Source organism: Arvicola amphibius, chromosome 2, assembly GCF_903992535.2.
Source record: "Arvicola amphibius chromosome 2, mArvAmp1.2, whole genome shotgun sequence".
NCBI classification, from domain to species: domain Eukaryota; kingdom Metazoa; phylum Chordata; class Mammalia; order Rodentia; family Cricetidae; genus Arvicola; species Arvicola amphibius.
In genome coordinates, this window is record NC_052048.2 from 132767001 (window position 1) to 132788102 (window position 21102).

Consider the following 21102-nt stretch of genomic DNA (forward strand, 5'->3'; position numbering starts at 1 on the left):
ACTAGCTCTTGTAGACCAGGCTGGCCTCGAACTCAGAGATCCACCTGCCTCTGCCTCCCGAGTGCTGGGATTAAAGGCGTGCGCCACCACCGCCCGGCAACATGCTTTTTCTTATCAGTGTGTCCTGGGCCTCCAAGTTCAGCACTCGAGATCCTTTCCCAGATGTGTCTTGCAGTTACTCCAGGTCCGGCAGGTGTTTGTTAAATCAGCTCTTCTCGTCCCAAAGCAGGCATAGTACTTCTCTGTTCCAACTAAGAAGTGTGGTTGCCACCTCTTCTTTTTAATGATTTATTTTATTTTATTTATTAAATTTTAATTTATAAAATTTTTATTTTTATGTGCATTGGTGTTTTATTTGCATGTATGTCTGTGTGAAGGTGTTGGAACTCCTGAAACTAGAGTTACAGACAGTTGTGAGATGCCATGTGGGTGCTGGGAATTGAACCTGGGTCCTCTAGGAGAGCAGAGCACTCCTAACTGCTGAGCCGTCTCTTCAGCCTTGGCCTCTTGTTCTTACTGTCCCAGAGCCAGGGGTAGATCTTGGAAGATAAGCATCTTTCAGGACATAATCCCAGCACAAGCCTTTGCACAGGAGAGACTGTCATCTTGTAGCAAGAGGGTCAAAGCTCTGTTTACAGTTTCTCAAGTCTGTAGATTGTCTGTGTCTTGCTGCCCTGACACACACAGCCTTCTGATCAGCAGCATTCCCCACCAGTGTGGTTTGGTCATTAGAGCCAGTGAGTACACGGACACAGTGTTCACTCCAAATTCGTAGTTTATGCTGTGGTTGAGTTGGTGTTGTACATTCTTGGGTTTAAGCAGACGGTATAATGGCATGCACCAGCCATCATCAGACCAGATAGTTTCACTGTGCATGTATCCTTCCCTGTTCACCTCAACTCCTGTATCACCAGTCTTAACTGGCTTTGTAGTTTTGCCTTTTCATAGATGTCGTATAGTTAAAACTGCTTCTTGTCCTTTTGCGATTGGTTTTTGTAACAGGGTCTCATTTAACCCAGGCTAGCCTTGAACTTGGTACATGCTGGGATTACAAGTGTTTACCACCATTCCTGGGTCTAGGCTTTTTTCCCTTAGTAGTTTTCAATTAAGTTTCTTCAATGTCTTAATGATTTTGTGGTTCATTTCTTTTTGGACTGAACAGTTTACCTCTTCACCCATTTAACCTCGATGTGGTTGTTTTCAGGATTTGGGAGTTGTGAATAAAGCTGCTATGAACATCTGTGTTTTTTGGTAGATGTACATTTTCACCATTGCAGTAGGAGTGGTGGGCTACGTTCCCGCCCAGCTCCCGCCTGGTTAGCTTAGCCCCAGAATAATTACATGGAAACTGAATTCTTTTAAACACTGCCTGGCCCATTAGTTTTAGCCTCTTATTGGCTAACTCTCACATCTTGATTAACCCATTTCTATTACTGTGTGTAGCACCATGAGGTGGTGGCTTACCGGGAAGATTCTAACCTGCTTCTATCTCGGAGAGCTATGGCGACTGCCTGAGGTGTCTGCTTCATTGCCTTCTTCCTCCCAGCATTCTGTTCTGTGTACTCTGCCTACCTAATTTTCTGTCCTATTAAAGGGCCAAGGCAGTTTCTTTATTAACCAATGAAAGTAACACATAGACAGGTGACCCTCCTCCATCACACCATCTCTGCCTAAATACCAAGGATTGTATGTTAATAGCACATCTTGTTATGTAAGAACCTGGCCAACTGTCTTCAAAGTGTGTGGTCCTGTTACTTTGCATCTTCACTAGTGCATGGTATCGTCTGTTCTCCACTTTGGCTGTTTTTAAAGGCACATAGTCTGTCTCCTTGTTTTAATTTTATGTGCTGTGTGTGAGCGTGCAGGCACACGTGAACATGTCTGTGGAGGCCAGAGACCCTTTTGTTGCGTTGTTGCTATTTTTGTTTTGTTTCTTGAGATGGGGAGTCTCACTATTATAGCCTTGGCTGACCTGGAACTCACTCTGTAGATCAGGCTGCCCTCAGACTCACAGAGCCCCCTCCACTTGCCTCAGCCTCCTCTGTGCTGGAAAGGTGTGTGCCCCCACACCTGGCCCTAACTTTTTACTTTTAGTGAAATCCGGTTTAACAGTTTTTTGTTTGGTTCTGCCAGTGGTATTATACCTAAAGAGCCCTCCCCAGGACTGGAGAGGCGGCTGGTGGGGGGGGGGGGGGGGAGAATGCTTGCTATGCAAACACGAGGACTCAAGCTTCTGCAGATGAAGCCATGCCTGGTCATGTGTGCACCTATAACCCCAGCATTGGAGAGGGGAAAGGAACAGAGACAAGAGGATTTCTGGGGCCTGCTGTTTGCAAGCCTATCTCCAGGTTCAGTAGAAGACCTTGGATCAGAGGATTAAGGGTGAGAGTGATAGAGCACAGCACCCCGAGTCTTCTAGCCTCCGCAAGTGTGGGCACATAAGTATACTGCACACACACCACACACACTACACCCCCACACCACAGCCATGCACACACAGACCCGCACACACCACACCCACACACCACACACCTCCACACCACAGCCATGCACACACAGACCCGCACACACCACACCCACACACACCACAGCCATGCACACACAGACCTGCACACACCACACCCGCACACACCACACCCCCCCACACCACAGCCATGCACTCACAGACCCGTGCACACCACACCCATACACATCACACTGCACACACACTACACCCCCACACCACAGCCATGCACACACAGACCCGCACACACCACACCCACACACACCACACACCCCACACCACAGCTATTCACTCACACCCGCACACACACACACACCACACCCCCCACACCACACCCATGCACTCACAGACCCTCACACACGCAAGCACAGAATTATTATCTGTGGCCCACGCCTGTAGTCTTAGCTCCTGGGAGGCTGAGGCAGGAGGATTACCACAGTCGGAGGCCAAGACTGAACTACCTACTTGAGTTTCAAACCAGCTTAGGTTAGAGTGTGAGACCCTGTCTGAGGAAACAAAAAAACAGAGTCTTCACCATAACCCCAGGTTGTTCATTTTCTCTTGTGGTTTCTAGGAGCTGTACAGTTTTGTTTTAACATTAGGCCATTTTGAGTTAATTTTTGTGACAGGTATAAAATCTGCGTTTAGATGAATGTTTTTGCTTGTGGAAATTGGACATCCAATTCTTCCAGTATGTTTTGTTGAAAAGACTGCTTTCCTCCCCTGGATTGCCTTTTGATAGTTAGTCTTGAAGCTCGTGGTGCCTGGTCTCCAGCTCTTTCTTTCTTTCTTTCTTTCTTTCTTTCTTTCTTTCTTTCTTTCTTTCTTTCTTTCTTTCTTTCTTTCTTTAAAAAGATATCATAGCTCTTCTTAGGTGTTTGTCTTCTGTGTAGACATTAGGGTGAATTTGTTGATATTTACTAAGTAACTTGCTGGGAGTTTGGTTGTGATTCCATTGAATCTGTAGATTGAGTTTAAAGAAACTGGCATCCTGACAATGTCTATTCTTCTTATTTACGAATTTGGAGTCTAAGTCATTTATTTAATTTTATGTTGATTTTTTTTACCAGTTTTATGGGTTTCTTCACATTGGTCTTGTACATGTTTTGCTATATTTGCAGGAAGTATTTGTATTTTTTGAGGGATGATAGCATGTGGTATATTTAAAATTTACTTTACTAGCTTTATTCATTTTTTATTTTATATGTGTACTACATGTGCATGCATATATGTGCACATGTGCTTGGTGCCCTTGGAAGTCAGAAGGCATCGAATGCCCTCGAATTGGAGTTAGTTGTGAGCCACCATCAAACTTGGGTCCTCTGCAAGAACAGCAAGTGCTCTCGTAACCTGAGCCATCTCTCCAGTACCTCTATTTTTATTTTTTAATAAAATTAAAAATTTTATTATTCATTTTTATGCAATGGCCATTAATTTTATATTCCAGTTTCTTGCTGCTCATAGGAAATGGATAGTGTTTTTGTGTATTGATCATGTATTCGCTACTCTTGCTGTAATTGCTTATCAGTTGGCAGATTTTGGTAGTTCTGTTAGGTGTTCTGCATAGATGATCATGTCAAGGTGAACAGAGACAGATTTATTTCTCTCTTTTTATTTCGTTTTCCCTTGGCAGTTTTAACTCCTGTGGTTTTCCATGGCAGCTGCCTTTTCTGCTTCTGTTGCCTTCAGTATGAGATTGATTGTCTGGGAGCTGGGGTAAGAGGGAGTGAAGGAGGAGAGGAAAAGAAGCTGGGGGATTTCTTCCACTCTGCTTTAGTTTTTTTCTGCAAGCAAACCAGAGGGCTTTCCTGAGTGTTTTTCAGCATGTGCTACAAGGCTCTGTGTGGGGGAGTCTGGCAGTTTGGAGTTCAGGCCTGGGGCTATGTGAGAAAAGCAGTAAACATGCCTTCTTGGGTGGTCACTTTAGTCCAGCTGCTCAGGCTTATTTCCTATGTGTCTTCAGTGACTCCACATGCATCTGTTTGGGTTTAGTAGTTGTGTTCAGTGGCTGAGGTGGTTATAGATTTACCCCAAATTCCAGGATCCAGAACTCTCTTGGGCTGGGTGTTTAGGACTTATCTGTCATCTGCTGCAGCTGTCTATTGCCCTATGGGAGTGAGTAACTTTGCAGGTTTCTTGGCTAGAGAATGTTCAGTCACTTGGAGGGAGCCCTCCAGGGAAAAGTGCAGCTGTTAGAAGATAGCCAGTTCCCAGCAATAGGAAAGTAACTAAGCCACCTGGGGAAGGGATGGCCAGCTAGGACATCCACTGCGTTGTTACTGTTTCCTTGTTTCCAATTGACACGTCTCCAGTGTCTTTTCATAATTTGATCTTAGCCACATTATTCAGTGTGTGTGTGTGTATTAGGGGATGTTGTATATGCATGTGCTACCTTGGTGCTTCTACAAGATTGATGTTAGGTGTCTTACTCTATTACTGTTCCTGTTATTTTTTGAGACTGGGTCCCTCACTGAGCCTGGAGCTCACTGATTGGCTAGATTGGCTGGCTACTGAGCTGCTGAGATCAGCTTCTTCCACCCCCCACCCCCAGCACTGGGGATTACAGGTACAAACCACCACACCTGGCTTCTTTTACGTGGGTGCTGGGAATCTAAACTTAGTTCCTTATATTTCTGCAGCAAGCAGGCTCCCCATTTAGCCATATCTTCAGCTCCTGCCTCATTCTCTTTCAAACCTCTGAAGTATACTGTTTACTTCTACAATAGAATGTAAATTATTGAAGCATTTTCATAGTGGGTTTTCATCTTTTCTTCTTTCCACATTTCTTTCCTTTGAGGTTTTTTTCCCTTTTCTTTTTAAAACAAGTATACAAAAACAAATAAAAGCTGGATGTATTAATTACTTGTCTTGTTGATGATTCAAAAATGCCTGACTAAAGCCATATAAGAAAGGGTTTATTTTGGACCACAATTTGAGGGTCCAGTCCACAGTGACTACTGGAGTTTGAGGCAGGTGGTCACATTGTATTTGCAGATGGGAAGCAGAGAGATGTGCAGATAACTACTTCTACTAGCTAGGCTAGTATCAAAGTTCCACAGACAGTGCCACCAGCTGGGTGGGACGAAGTGTTCAGACGCATAAACCTCTGCAGGACATTCACATATAAACCGTAATACTTGGTGAAGTGTCTGTGATTTTTATGCCATTTTAGCAACAAGGAATGCATCTTAAGGTGATTAAAGCACTTCTCCAAGGATGGACGTTCAGTAATGGAACTGAAGTAAAGGCCGTGGTATGGTTGTTTTTATTTTGACAATAGACACATACTAGCCTAATGGTAGCCAGTCATGTAGTAATTCAGTGTTAATTATTATTGCTATAAATAAGATCGGCAAACTTTTCCTTACAGGGCCAGATAGTAAATTTTACTTTAGATTTTTTTCAGGCCAGAAGTTCTCTGTAGCCTGCACTGTAGTCTGCCATTGTTGTATGAATACAGAAATTCTTCCATAGATAATAAAGTGATGAAGCCAGGTATAAAATCATGTATCTGGCCAGGTAGTGGTGGCGCACACCTTTAATCCCAGCACTTGGGTGGAAGAGGCAGGCAGATCTCTGTGAGTTCGAGGCCAGCCTGGTCTATAAGAGCTAGTTCTAGGACAGGCACCAAAGCTACAGAGAAACCTTGTCTTGAAAAAGCCAAAACAACAAAAATAACAACAAAAATAAAACCACATGTCTGTAATCCCACCATTTAGGAGATGAGGCAGGAGGATTAGGAGTTCAAGGTTTTCCTCAGTTGTATAGCAAGTTTGAGGCTAACCTGGATTACATGAGACCTTGTCTAGCCCTCATAGTCTCTTCTAAAATGAAAAAGGAAACAGAACTGGCTAGGCGTGACTGTGTTGCAGAAGCAGATGGCAGGTCCGACTTGCTCAAGAAAGTGTAGTCCTGTTCAGTCCTGCAGTTCGCCAGCTGCCGGCCACTAGCAGTTTTACATGCAGTGGTGGGTGCTGAAATTGCCTGGCAGTGGGGCCATCTAGATGACCCAGGATATAGATTGCGTCCCAAGATTAATCTGGAAATAAAAACGAAATTTTAGAAAACTGCCATTAATAATTCAGCCATCTCTAGGAATTTGCTTTTTCTGCTTTGAGAAAAATGAAGTAAAGGAATACTAAAGCAGATAGAGGGTATAACTTGTGAGAGACATCATACAGGACATGGTGGTTATTCTGTTGCGATCTGTATTAGCAGTTGCCTTTGTGAGAGACCAACTCTGGGAGAAGGGAGTTGCAAGCTTTTGAGTGGCCCGCTTCCCTCAGTAATTACAGGCTACTGGAACCAACTCCTGTTTTTTTCTTTAAGTCCTAGATTTTATTAGATTGTTTTTCTGTTTTTGGCTGCTTTTTCTTTGACTTACTTTCTGTTTAGAATTCTGTTCAGTCACATCTTGGTCTGGTTGACAAAAAAAAAAAAAAAAAAAGAATTCTGTTCAGAATTCCTTTGATTTGGGGTAAATTGTAACCATGACGTGTGTTGAAACATCCCTGATAACATTTTCATGACCTGGGATAGAGTCATTCTTGACCAAAATCTTATTTATGGGATGTTAAGGAATATGTTTACATTTAGAAGTCTCTTTAGGGTATAACTAAACTTGGCTATAACCAGACAGGCAACTTGTTTTCGTGAATGTGCAGTTTATATAGTTGTCATTTAGTTTGTGATCATAAGATATTTGCGAATGGTTTGTACTAGTTTAATGTATAACAGTTTAATCATACTTGAGAGTGATTTATAATAGTCTAATCTACTCAAGGTAGTTATCTGGTTTATTTTTAGTAGAACTTGGCACAAGCCGGTCTGTATAATGGGTGGTGTTCTAGCTTTTTAGACTTCAGAGATTCAGATATCTGTAAACAACAATTACATGAGAACTATGTTCAAGAGGGTTGCGATCACACTGGTGTTGATCTAAGTGACCTTTAGCAAGTTAGCTTTCTCAGTGTCTGCTGCCTAATCTGTGAAGCAGGAGCAGCAGTCCTAATAAAGCAGGCACGTGGGATAGACCCTAGATGAATGCAAATGATTCTGTTGCTTTTGTTTTTGAGATGGAGTCTTTCCATGTTGTCTAAAAATTCTCCTGTCTCAGCCTCTCAGGTAGCTGGGGACTGACACTTGGTTCCACACATGTGAGGCACAGCCTAAGTCAGTCAGCAATGACTGCTATTGGTATGTGATAGGAAGGTCCCTTCTGAGGAGCTCCTTACTCGGAGATGAATATCTTTTTAATATTGTTTCACCCAAACCAGAAGATTTTGTCTATCTTCCATGTGTAAATGGAAAACTCTCATGTTCTTTACTGTGGGTTTTCATTCTGTTGTATCTGAAATCATATTTAGTAGCATACTATGATGGTAGAAGAAACTGTCTCAATATACTCCGGGCTCTGTAAAGAAAATAATCAAGTTGAAACAATGACATCCTTAGCCAGGCAGGATGGTGTGTGCCTGTAATTCCAGCACTCATAAGGCTGGGGCGGGAGAACAGCTGTGAATTTAAGGTCAGTCTGGGCTCTGTTGTGAGGTCTGAGCAGCCTGGATGAAAGTATGAGTCCCCAAAGAAAAGCAGTCCACGTTTTCAGCTCAGGAACTAGACGTGCCAGCCCCTGTGAGTACTGACTGCCCAGTGTCTTTGATAAGCTGCTAGGTGATTGGAGAATGGCTCACCCTTCGGTGGGAGGCCCCACTGTGTTTACTGATGCTGCTGTATACAGTTCACTGTGGTTTCCTGCACCTCTCACAGCCGAGTGATAAGTACTTGGTTGAGTCGTCATTATCATACCGTGGCTCATTATGTCTTTCTTCATCTCTAGGATGATTGAGGAAGGTGGGAACAAGAGGAAGACCATGGCGGAGAAGAGACAGCTCTTCATAGAAATGCGTGAGTGTCCAGGGCTCCCACACATGCAATGCTGTTGGGGGGTTTGTGTGTGTGTGTGTGTGTGTGTGTGTGTGTGTATGTATGTATGTATGTATATCCCTCCTTCCTCCTAGATAGGGTTTCTTTGTGTAGCTCTGGCTGTCCTGGAACTCATTCTGTAGACCAGGCTGACCTCAAACTCACAGAGATCCGCCTGCCTCTGCTTCCCAAGTGCTGGGATTAAAGGTATGCACCACCACCACCACCCGGCTAAGAGTTTTAATCTATTAGAAACTGTGTGTTAGAAGCCTTGGAGAGGGAAGAATGGAAGTTACAGAATCACAGAGTTGGAGGATTCTAAGCCACAGCAAATATTTGACTTGAATTACTTGAGACTTGAGTTGATGTTTTTCTTTTCCTCTCTCTCTCAATCCCCCTACCTGTCTCTCCAGGGTCTTACTGTATAGTTCTGGGTAGCTAGGAATTTACTATGATGACCAAGCTGGCATTGAACTTACAGAGCTCTTGCCTGCTTCTGCCTCCCAAGTGCTTTGAATTGCTTTCTTAGTCAGGATCATTAATAAGGCAGAATGGAATATCTGTGACTTTAAGTCATGCCTGCTGTTTGGAACTCTTTCTGTAACTGTTGTTACCATAAGTTTGCCAGTGGCGATAAGTAGTTAATAATTAATACATTACATAAATTATCTTTTTACTAGATACCAGGCTTGCAGTAGAAAGAGCTAAGCATTAGAACTATTGGAAAACCAAAACGAAAGAACTTTGCTACCCACTTAAAAATATTCTGTTTAAAATTATATTGTGACATTAAAAAAAAAATCCCAAAACATGGCCTGGAGGAATTGGGTGGCTCTCAGTGTTATGATGATGATGATGATGATGATGATGATGATGTGTCTGTGTGACTTTGACCATGTGATAGCGACCATCTCACACTTGTTGGGTCTCAAATTCCTTTATAGTATTGGTCTGGATTAGTCTTTGTAAAACTGAACTCACTCTGTAGATCAAGCTGGCCTCAAACTCACAGAGATCCTCTGCCTCCTGAGTACTGGGATTAAAGGTGTGCACCACCACTGCCTGGCATAAGCCTTTTAAAAACATTTTATGGGTACTACTGCAAAGCTGGGTCTGGGCATGTGCCTGCCATCCTGATGCTCAGAGGTGAGGCAGGAGAAACATGAGTTATTAAGGGCAGCCTTTTTATCTTAAAAAAAATTACAAAATTGGTACTGCATGGTTGAATCAGGAAATGGGAGGCAGAAGCCCAGACTAGGCTAGTCCTCGAGGTACTTGAAGAATTCTAGCGTTCTGCCTGTTACGATATAATTAACAGGTAAAGTTTCAGAAGATCTTTCAACTCTCAGCACTGTTTAAATCTGTAGAGACTGAGTCAATGGAGGCAGAGTTAGGCTCAGCTCAGAGGTTTAGGCTTGATAACTGTTAGAGGTTGTAGAGAAGAAATGCTGGGACTGATGAGGAGTTGGCCCAGATTGCTAGTTATCTAAGGCAGGTGCTTCCCTCTGTCTCACCCCAAAGAAACAAAGTTCAGTTGAGCTTCCATGAGGCCTGTGCACTGTCTCTCCCATCACCCTCCTGTCTTATCCCTTTTCACCAGGGGTCATCCTCACTGGCTTTGAACTCACCATCCTCCCGTCTCAGCTTCTTAACTGATGGGATTATAGGTGTGTGTGCCCATGCCTGGCTCTATAATTGTTTCCTGGATCTGCCCCTCAGACACAGGCTGTGCAGTTAGAATGCCTCATTTGGATCTTGGGTCCCATGCTTAATGACCTTAAGAATATAACCTTATATATGTATAACTTTAGGGAAGTTTCTTTTTTATTACAATTTTATTATTATTATTTTTTATGTGCATTGGCATGAGGGTCAGATCCCCAGGCACTGGAGTTATATAGACAGTTGTGAGCTGCCATGTGGGTGTTAGGAATTGAACCCGGGTCCTCCGGAAGAGCGCCAGTGCTCTTACCCGCTGAGCCATTCTCCAGTCCCCTCATTTAAAAACTTTGAAGAGTCTCTGGGACTTTACATTCCTTTATTCCCTTGCTCACATTCCATAGTGTGCATGTAGCGGTCAGAGGATGTTTTAGGTAGGGATGTTACTGCTGCCATGAAACTTGTGGGGGAAAGGGTTTATTTCAGCATGTACTTCCAGATAGCAGTCCATGACTGAAGGAAATCAGGACAGGAACTCAGAGCAGGCACCTGGAGGCAGAAACTGATACAGAGGCCACGGAGGATGCTGCTTACTGGGTTGCTTTCCCTTGCTTGCCTAGCCTGCCTTCTTATAGAACCAGGACCACCCACCATGGGCTGGGCCCTCTCCTGTCAATCACTTATTAAGGAAACACCCTTTAGTCTTGCTCCAGGTTGGTCTAATGGAGGCAATTGCTCAGTTGAGGTTTTCTCTTCTCAAGTGACTCTAGCTCGTGTCAAGTTATAGCTAGAGTTATAGCCGTTGTGAGCTAGTGATAAAACTTGAGTCCTCGGGAAAAGCAGCCAGTGCTCTGAACTGTGGAGCCATCTCTCCAGCCCTCCTGTTGTTCTGTTTTGACCTAACACATTAAGCTTCTGATACTTCCGGATCTAGATTTGTGATCTAGATTTAACCATGTAAGTCCATGTCATATCCTTGCTCAGAATTAGTTTAGTTGTTCCTTATTAACTTCCTAGGAGAGTTCTAGCTCCAAAATATGCCTCTGGGCCTGTTTCTTGCCTTATTCACAAGTTCCCAATTTCTATTTTATGGCTTGTGTTAACTTTTTCTTGCCCGAGATGATCAGCTTATAAACAGAAAAGGTTTATTTTGTCTCAGAGCCCGGCAGTTTCAGGTTTTTAACTGACATGCCCCTTCCTTTTATTTTTATTTTTGTCAGTGCTAGGCAGTGAACATTGGACCTCCAGCATATGAGGCAAATGCCTGTGGCGGGCAGGCACACAGGAAAGCCATGTCTTCCATAGGGGATGCAAATAAATAGCAATGGCCATTTGTAACGAATAATCCGAAGCAAACGCACTCCTCTCTGCTACGCCTGGAAGTGGCACGAAAGCGCAGTCCAAGAACAGTTCCGTGTTTTGAAGAAACTGAGGCCACAAAACTTCTCTTTTTTTCTTGGACTGTTATCACAAGCTCTCAGAACTCCCCTTGCACAACTCCGTTCTTAGACTGTTACCACAGTCTTCCACCTCCCTTTGGTGTTTGATTGCCTCTCAGTGTAACTAAGCGAGCTTCTGTGTGTCATGCCTAGCGTGCGTGTCTTATAAACAGCAGATTGTTTTACAGTCTGGGGCTGGGCATATAGTGCAGTGGCGAGTTAGCATACAGTGAGACCCAGGTTCAATCTTCAGTATCAAGGGTAGGGGCGCGGGAGCCAGTATGACTAGCTTTTGCCTCATTACTGCTTCATTCTGTTTAATCTCTGTATATCAACATTATTGCATTTTATTTTTGATGGCTTCATACTTCAGTTCTGTCTAGCCTGTGTGTGCATGTGTATGTATTTGTGTAGATACTGGTGCATGTGTGTGTAAATTTGCATTTTGTTTTGTTTATATTTTTGAGTTTCTCACTGGGGCCTGAGGCTCAGGGATTACAGGCTAGCTGGCTGGTGAGCCGTAGGATACTGAGGATCTGAACTCAGGTCCTTGTGTAACTAGCACTTTACTAACTGAGCCATCTCCCCAGTACAATTTAGTCCTTTATTACTTTTTTCCTTCTTTAATCTCCCTTTACTTGATTGTGACTGAGATATTCTTCTTTGATTATCTTTTTTTTTTTTTTTTTTTTTTTTTTTTTTTTTTTTTTTTTTTTTTTTTTTTTTTTTTTTTTTTTGGTTTTTTGAGACAGGGTTTCTCTGTAGCTTTGGAGCCTGTCCTAGAACTAGCTCTTGTAGACCAGGCTGGCCTCGAACTCACAGAGATCCGTTTGCCTCTGTCTCCCGAGTGTTGGGGTTTACTTTCTTGACTCCACCGTTTTCTGCATTACCCTCTGCTGTCCCTTCCTAATCCTGCAGCTCACTGACTAAAGACACCGAGTGTTCATCCTCTCGGAGTTCTCGTGTGTAGCCTAAGACAACACTGGCAGTGTCTGGGCGTGTTGTGTGCACAGGCACGCTTTTCTTCTTTCCTCTCTGTGTATGTCACAGTGGAACCACACTTCTACTGTACAGCAACGAACTGCTCAACACAGCTCAGCCTTTTACTGTGTCCTCTTTCTAGGTGCTCAGAATTTTGATGTCATACGACTGTCAACGTACAGAACAGCTTGCAAGTTACGATTTGTACAGAAGCGATGCAACCGTAAGTCATTTCTTATTTCTTTGATGGGCAGATAGGTTTCCTGAAGTTATGAAATAATTTTGATATCTTCCAAGCATACTATAAGGTTAGTTGAACTCTGTTTGTCTTTTTGTAAAGAATTTATCTTTATTATTCTTTTATTGGTTTTTCGAGACAGGGTTTCCCTGTAGTTTCTAGAGCCTGTCCTGGAACTAGCTCTTGTAGACCAGGCTGGCCTCGAACTCAGAGATCCACCTTCCTCTGCCTCCCGAGTGCTGGGATTAAAGGCGTGCGCCACCTCCGCCCGGCTATCTTTATTATTCTTAAATTATGTGTATAAGTGTATGTCTGCATCTGAGTTCGTGCACACAAGTACAGATGCCCCCAGAGGCCAGATGTAGGCGGAGCTTTTCTGTTCTGCCATTCAGCTCTGTCCCACTAGCTGGCTCCTAAATAACCACATATAGACTTATTATTAATTATAAATGCTCAACTGATAGCTTAGGCTTATTACTGACTAGCTCTTATAACTTAAAATAACCCCTATTTCTTATCTATGTTCTACCACATGGTGGTACCTTTTACAGCATGGCATATTTATCTTCTGCTTCCTCTGTGTCTGGCTGCCAACTCCAGTCCTCTTCTTCCTATCGTTCTCCCTGTCTGGCTCTCCTGCCTACCTCTGCTTTCCTAACTACTGGCCATTTAGCCTTTTGTTAAACCAGTCAGAAGGTGCCTTGGCAAAGACACATCTTCACAGTGTACAAAAAGATTATTCCACAGCAGCCAGAGGCATAGGATCCCGTAGAGCTGGGGTTAGTGGCAGCTGTGAGCCACCTGACATGGGTGCTGGGATCTGAACCTGGGTCCTGTGGAAGAGCAGTAAGTGCTCTTAACCACTGAACCAACTCTCCAGCCCCAATTAATTCTCTTTATCTAAAATACTTATCAGAATACAAGCTTTGTAAATGGAGTGCATTTGTCGATATATTCCTGTTTCCCTTAAAGTGCTCAATAAAATTGATACTATAAGTAATGTTGCTGGAATCTGTTTTTTTATTACATTTTCATTTTATATGTTTCTCTGTGTGTGCATGTGTGTGTATGTTCATGCTATAGTTCACAGAGGGCAGAGGACAACTTCTAGGAATCATTTCTTTCTTTCCACCATGTGGGTTCCAGATTCCAAACTCAGATCCTCAAGGTTTGCACATTTGCTTTTACTTGCTGAGCTGTGAAGCCTGTCTCTCTAGCCTGGAAAATCTGTTTTAAAAGACTGAGTTTTACTGTTTGTTAAAAACAAGTGACTCAGGCTGGAGAGATGGCTCAATGGTTAAGAGCACTGGCTGCTCTTCCAGAGGTCCTGAGTTCAATTTCCAGCGACCACATGGTGGCTCACAACCACCTGTAATGGGAACTGATTCCCCTTCTGGTGTTCATGAAGACAGAGCACTCATGTACATAAAATAAATAAATATTAAAAAATCAATGTCACCTATTTCTAAAAAAACAAAAATAAAAGCAAGTGACTTTAGCAAGTCATTTTACATTTGATAACTTCTGTCATGTGTAAGACTTAAAAATCCTTCTTACATACATAAATAAGTAAATCTTTTAAAAGGGGGTGGGTGGAGCCGGGTGATAGTGGTGGTGCCTACCTCTAATCCCAGTACTCGGGAGGCAGAAACAGGTGGATCTTTGTGAGTTCAAGCCTGGTCTACAGAGCAAGTTCAAGGACAGGCTCCAAAAGCTACAGAGAAACCCTGTCTTGAAAATCTTCCCTCCTCCCCCGCAAAAGGGGGGTTGGGTGAGTGGAGAGATGGTCAGTGGTTAAGAGCTTTTCCAGAGGTCCTGAGTTCAATTCCCAGCACCCACATTGTGGCTTGCAAATGTCTATAACATCAGATCTTGTAGGATCTGATCCCTTCTTTTGGTGTGCAGATGTCCATGCAGATAAAACACCTATATACATAAACAAACAAACAAATAAATGAAAAGAAAAGAATTAAATATCCTGCCAGGTTCTGGGTGTGGTGGTGCACACCTTAGAGGCAGGCAGATCTCTGTGAACTCAAGGACCAACCTGGTCTACATATCAAGTTCCATGCTAGCTAGGGTTACATAATGAGACGCTGTCTCAATTAGAAAAAAAAAAGAGTTATAAATCCTAAATTCCTAGAGCTTGTCATATCCTCTTGGATTACAGCCATGTTTCTTTCATTGTCATTTCTAAACCATTAATTTTCAGATTATGGATGATTAGTGCTTCATGAAGTCACTTTGATGGTCTGTAACTAATATAAAGTGTATAATGCGAAAGAATAGAGAAAAAGAAGCTATTGGAGTGCAGCTAGGTTTAAAAAGTGCTTTTGAGACTTGTGTATCTATGTGCATGCATGTGCATGAGTAACAGGGAGATTGAGATTAAGTATTTCCAAGTGGCCAGAGTGTTTGAAAACTGCTGTCTTAGAGCGACTGTTTGAAAGGTTTTGTAATTTTTCCCATAATTATTCTTGGAGAGTGTGATGTGTGTAGGTGTGGCTGTGCTAAGATACCATGACCAAACCAATTTATAGAAGAAACAGTTTATTGGAGGCTCACAGTTTTAAAGGCATGTCTATGTTTATCACAGTGGGGAACATGGCAGCAGGCGGGCAAGCGATGCTGTAGCAGTACTGAGAGCTAACGTCTTGATACTATGAGCATGGGACAGAGAGAGCTAACTGAGAATGACATGGGTATTTGAAACATCAAAGTCCCACTCCAGTGACATACCTCCTCCAACAAGGCTTTCCAAATAGTTCTACCAGGTTGGTAGAACTATTCAAATATATGAGCCTATGGGTCCATTCTTATTCAAGTCACCATAGTAATGTTCTAAACATTTTATTCTTTTCCTTGTCCAAGTACTGTACATTCTGTTGTGAGTTTTTCTGTGTGTGGGTGTACAGCATAAATGGAATTAACTTTCAGTGTTGTCTGTGTCTGTTTCTATTGCCCTTAAACTGCTTATTGAAAAGTCACCCTTTTTCTTCACTGCCGAAGGTCTGCATTCATTTGTTAGGAGACATGTATAGGGGCTGGAGAGAGGACTCAAGTGGTTAAGAGCACTGGCTGCTCTTGCAGAGGACCTGTGTTCAACCCCCAGCACCCACACAGTGACTACCCAGCCACCTGTAACTCCTGTTTGAGGGGATCTGATGCCCCCTTCTAACTTCCACAGAGACCAGGCACACATGTGGCGAATAAACACACACGCAAGGCAAAACAGTCATACACTGAAAGTAAAGATATCAAATTTTTTTAAAAAGAAGAGTAGAAGATGGTTCCTAGTAATGTTGCGAGAACATCCATGGACAGCCTCTGTGCTCCCTGGGGAATGCAGGAAGATCATCAACTGATAGCCATCATTATAGCTTTACAGTAAGTCCCGCTGTGGGTGTAGAGATGGCTCAGTAGTTAAAAGCACTTGCCCTTCTTTCAGTAAACCTGGGCTCTATTCCCAGTACCCACATGATGGCTCACGACTGTCTGTAGGTTCAGTTCTAGGGGATTGGAGTCCCCCTTCTGTCCTTTGGCATCTGTGGACACTGTGTGCTCATCATGCACAGGCATACATGGAGAAAAATACATATACATACGTTCTTCATTGAGTTTGTTCCCCCTGCCCTTTCCTTTCTCTGAATTTTCCCATGTACCCTCCTACTGTTTCTTGAATTTGTGGTCTTGTTTTCTTTAATTGTTGCTATTGTGGTTGTGTGCATGTATGTGTGTATTCCTAAATATGTAAATACAATTTACCCAGTCTGTATATTTCTCATGTTTATGTCTCAGAGCTGACTACTTGGTGTCAGATGACCAATCTGGGGCCTCGTTCCTTGGGACAATTTCTCCTGCTTCAGTATTCCCTAGTTGTCTATAGTTCTTTATCCAGGGTTCAGGCCCCATAAGATGTTTTTCTTCCCTGTTGGCATGTCTCTTGGTGTTGTCCTTGTTGAAATCTTGTTTGGGCGGCCTTGTTGTTGAGACTTCATGGTGTAGCTTCCTGTCCTAGCTAGAAGACACATCTCACAGCATATTTCCTGGTCCTCTGACTCTTGTAGACTTTCCACCCCTGTTCTCTGAGCCTTAGACGGAGGAGTTATGTTGTAGGTGTATCAGTTGTGACTGCCACACACGATCCCTTGCTTCTTTTCTGCAATATTATTGGTTGTGGTTTTCTGTAATAGTCTTTGTCTGGCTAGACCCTGGTGCAAGCTGTGCAGGACCTGGCCAGGAGCATATACCTGGTTGTCACATACCTGGCCTTTTACAGGGGTGCTTGGGATTTGAACTCAGGTCCTCATGTTCGTACAATAAGTACTCTTACTCTCTGATTACCAATCACCCAGTTTCTTGGCCATAGAGAGTAAAGTTTGAGATATAAATGTTGCTGAAGTTGCCAGACTAATACAATAAAGGTGATTCAGGATGATGTAGCAAATTGCTAAACAAGCTGAAAATTGGGCTGTCTCAATGGGTAAAGGCACTTGTCACCTAGCCTGATGGATGACTTGAGTTGAATCCCCAGAATCCACAGGGTGGAAAGAGAGAAGCAACGCTTAAACATCGTCCTTTGACCTCTGTATGTGTGCTGTGGCGTGCACACATCTACCCACCTGCCTATCAATAGCCCTACACTTAAATAAATGTAGCAAAATTGTGTTTTAGAAGAGGAAGGTTCTTATGAGTAATTCTTGATTTATTTTTCCTTTCATATCATCAACTGATAAAGGTAACAGGGTCACTATTTATAAAGACCTGAAACACCAGTTACTTGAATGAAGTCTCAGGGTCAGCCCTGTCCGGGGCAGCTCCTTTATGTCCACAGAGAACATTCTGTATCCTGTCATGGAATGGGTTTCTCAGTGTTGGCTAAAGAGTTTCTTCCTTTCCTTCCCTTTCCTTTCCCATTCCCCTTTTCTCTTCCTTCCTTCCTTCCTTCCTTCCTTCCTTCCTTCCTTCCTTCCTTCCTTCCTTCCTTCCGTTAGCATTTCTCTATGGATCCACCTGCCTCTGCCCCCTAAGTGCTGGGATTAAAGGTGTGAGCCACCACTCCCAGCTGAGTTTTTTTTTTTTTTTTTTTTTTAAAGCTTAAAAAATTAGTTGATTAGTTTGTGGGGTGGCACTGTGCCTTAAAATTGTTGACAGCTTATCTTCTTTGGTTTAGTTCATCTCGTTGATATCTGGAACATGATTGAAGCTTTCCGAGACAATGGCCTTAACACACTGGACCACAGCACTGAGATCAGCGTGTCCCGCCTCGAGACCGTCATCTCCTCCATCTACTATCAGCTGAACAAGCGCCTTCCTTCCACCTACCAAATCAGCGTGGGGCAGTCCATCAGCCTCCTCCTCAACTTCATGATCGCCGCCTATGACAGGCTAGTACCTCACGTGCTCGCTTTTAAATCTGCCCATCTCTTCATCGCCCCCTTTCCACATGGCCTTGCTAACTGTTGTCAGCTTAGAGCCACAGCTGAGGTTCCTCTGGCGTGCCACAGATGAGCTCTGTAATAGACGGGGAATCACCCACTTGTGTCGTACTGTCTGATAAAATGATTGACACTTCAGCAGACCTGTTCACTCTCTAAGAATTAGGAAATGCTTCACCTTTGACCATGCTGATGTGGCTTTCTGGTTGACTTTCAGGCTAATCGCTCTTTAACACCAAATGCCTTTAGACTGAGGTTTTCTCATAAACACCTAGGAATCTGTTTCAGACTTTTCCAATTCGATTACTGTATGGTAGACTTTACAGCAGGAGCAAGAGACCACTTTAGTGTATTGAAATTAAAATGGAAAGGATTTCCTCTGCTGTAAAAAACAAAGCCACGCCAAGCCAAACAAATCCTAAGGGATGCCACGCGGAGGAATGGTTCTGTTCCAGGAGCCAGGAGTTCCTGTTTCTTCTCAAGGTTGTTCTATTGACCATTGGATGGATAAATTCTCTTGCTTTCTCTCTATATAGATTTATGTTGAGTTTATGCATTTGTAAAATGATGTTAGTTATATGTTATTGTAGCAAAAATCCTGTGAATTAGTGAGAAAGTATGGATATGTCTGTTATGCCCAAATCCAGAAGTCCCCCAAAAGCCAACAAGGAGACTGAACCCGTATGTAAAAGCAAAGAGCCTTTATTTTATGTAAGTTTGCAAACTTGGTCTCCCCGCATGTCCATGTATTGGAATAAACGGAGAGCCCTGAGCTCAGTTAGAGTTGGGTTTTTATGGTAGTAAAGGTGGGGGTGAGGGTTTTCTGAGGTCTAGGGCCTCTGATTGGCTGACTTTTTAGGGGTGCCCTGGTGAGTGTGTGCTGGGAGGTGATCCTATCTACAGCGGTTGGAATGTTAGGCATTTCCTTTGGATGGTCTGTTCTTGGGTGGTGCTCAGATAATCTTAGTTTATGGTCCTTCCTGCAACCGGGTATTGCTTCAGGGTAAACTACTGAGACTCAGGCCTCCATTAAACTTATGGATGGCTGAGTCCTACACTGGCAGGTGATAATGGTTGGAAGTAGAGAACTTCCTTTGGGTGATCTGTTCACATTTAGCTTATCATGGCTGGCTCCTACAGTGTCAAAGCCAGGTTACATTTTAGGCGTTCCTTTTTTTTTTTTTTTTGTAGTCATTTGTATACAAGCATTTTAGGCTTTCCCCAGATCCATAATATGTTCATGTTATCATGTTAGATATTTTTTCCATTTGGTAGAAAATTATTTAAAGATATTCGAAATTTAAAAAGTCCCAGAATCCTAAAATCATTTTAAAAATAGGGTTGTGGATTAAGTTAATCTTGTACTCTCTAAGGCCCAACTCCTGCAATCTAAAACCCTTGCTAGAAATTGTTACTCGTTATGACTACATAGCTTCTTATCACGGCCCTAATCCAGGAAGTCAGCCAGTTCCAGGCTTACACAACACAAATCAGTTCAAAAAACAATTTTTAAAATGTAGTAATAAAAATTACCTTACTATCTAAAAAGGTGAGTGGGGATTAAAAATTGTGAGTCTGGACTGGGGAGGACTTCAGTATAATCGCCAGAGTTGACATAAAAAATGTTGGGCACACTTGAAATCCTGGAGCTGCAGTTTGAAGCCCCACCAGTTACACAGAAAGAAGGGTGTGGCTGCCATTGCCCATAACCTCAGTCTTGGGTAGATTGAGACAGGTAGGTATGAGAGCTTGCTGTCCAGCCAACCTAGCAAAGCTGTGAGCTTCCAGTTCAGTGAGAGACCCTGTCTCAAGGCAGGAAGGTAGAGAGAGATTGGTAGCCGTCTCCTGGCTTCTGCCTGTCTATGCATGGCTTCACACAACCACACATTCACTTGTGTGTGGCACATACAAACAAACACACTCATGGGGAAGAGAGGAAGAATAACTAGACAGTTTATCAGAAGACACAGAGAAGGACTGGGGCTGTGTGGTGCCCTCCAGATTTACTCCCTAGTACTGCTAAGAGAGGGGGTGGGCGTGCGAAAGGGAGGAAACATGAATGGAAGAGCCTGCCAGAACTAGCAAATGCAGGGAGATGAACTGAGAGGAGAAAGGGATGTACTCTGTTGGAGGTGGCTTGGTAATTGTCAGGTCAATATGTCAGAATATATTATCACATCGTTACTAATGCTGAGATCTGATAAGAACTTGGCTCTCCAGAAACCTAAAATTGGTGTCCTTGTACTGGACACAAGAAAGGATCTGATTATTTGAATTTTTTTCTTTCTTGTATATCCAAGCATGTAGTCATTAAATTCTTCAAGGTTTAGCCATTTTATTGAATGGGCGTATTTATTGCTTAGGCGAGGGCGTTCCTTTGATATATAGATTACCTAGCCATTTATTTTAATTGAATCTTTCGTACTTTGTATCCATAATTCTTCAAAATTAGAAATTAAATTCAATAATTAGTTGATCTTAACTTCTTTTCATCTTCAGATATATATCAATATTTTTGTCCTGATGTTTCCTGATATCGTAGATTATAAAACTCCTGTATATGCTAGGGACAATCGGAGTATAGGGTTTTGTTCCTTCAGTGAATATTTCCTGAGGATTTATTTATTTTATTTTTTTAAAAGATGAGAGTTTTAAATGCAGTTTGAGAACCAAAAGAGTGCAGGTATCTGTGTGTGGGACCGAGTGAGAACCACAGGAGCAGTGAAAACAGTCGGCACAGGTGTTGTATTTACCCCGCTGATATTTTTTGTTTAGGCTTTTGCAGTAGGTTGTTTGATAATGCCATGCGTGCTTACATTTCTCATTTCATTTTCATGGTTCTTCACAGTTTTCTCCCCCTCTGTGAAATTCTAAGTTGCGTATAATGTTCTTTCTTATATCTGTCATATTTTCTCTCAC

The 21102-nt window shown here is 42.8% G+C and overlaps 1 protein-coding gene across 5 annotated transcripts in view; it reads left to right on the forward strand.

Moving 5' to 3' along the window:
• Dtnb (dystrobrevin beta) overlaps positions 1–21102 on the forward strand; it is a 195196-nt gene that overhangs the window by 11731 nt on the left and 162363 nt on the right. For all 5 annotated transcript variants that reach the window (XR_005284272.1, XR_005284273.1, XR_005284274.1 and 2 more), the window contains exons 2-4: positions 8343–8410; positions 12650–12730; positions 17919–18132. Coding sequence is in view for 2 of the 5 variants with exons in the window: in XM_038318843.1 (XP_038174771.1) it covers positions 8344–8410; positions 12650–12730; positions 17919–18132 (362 nt within the window). In the remaining 3 variants the exon portion in view is untranslated. The remainder of the gene's footprint in view (positions 1–8342; positions 8411–12649; positions 12731–17918; positions 18133–21102) is intronic.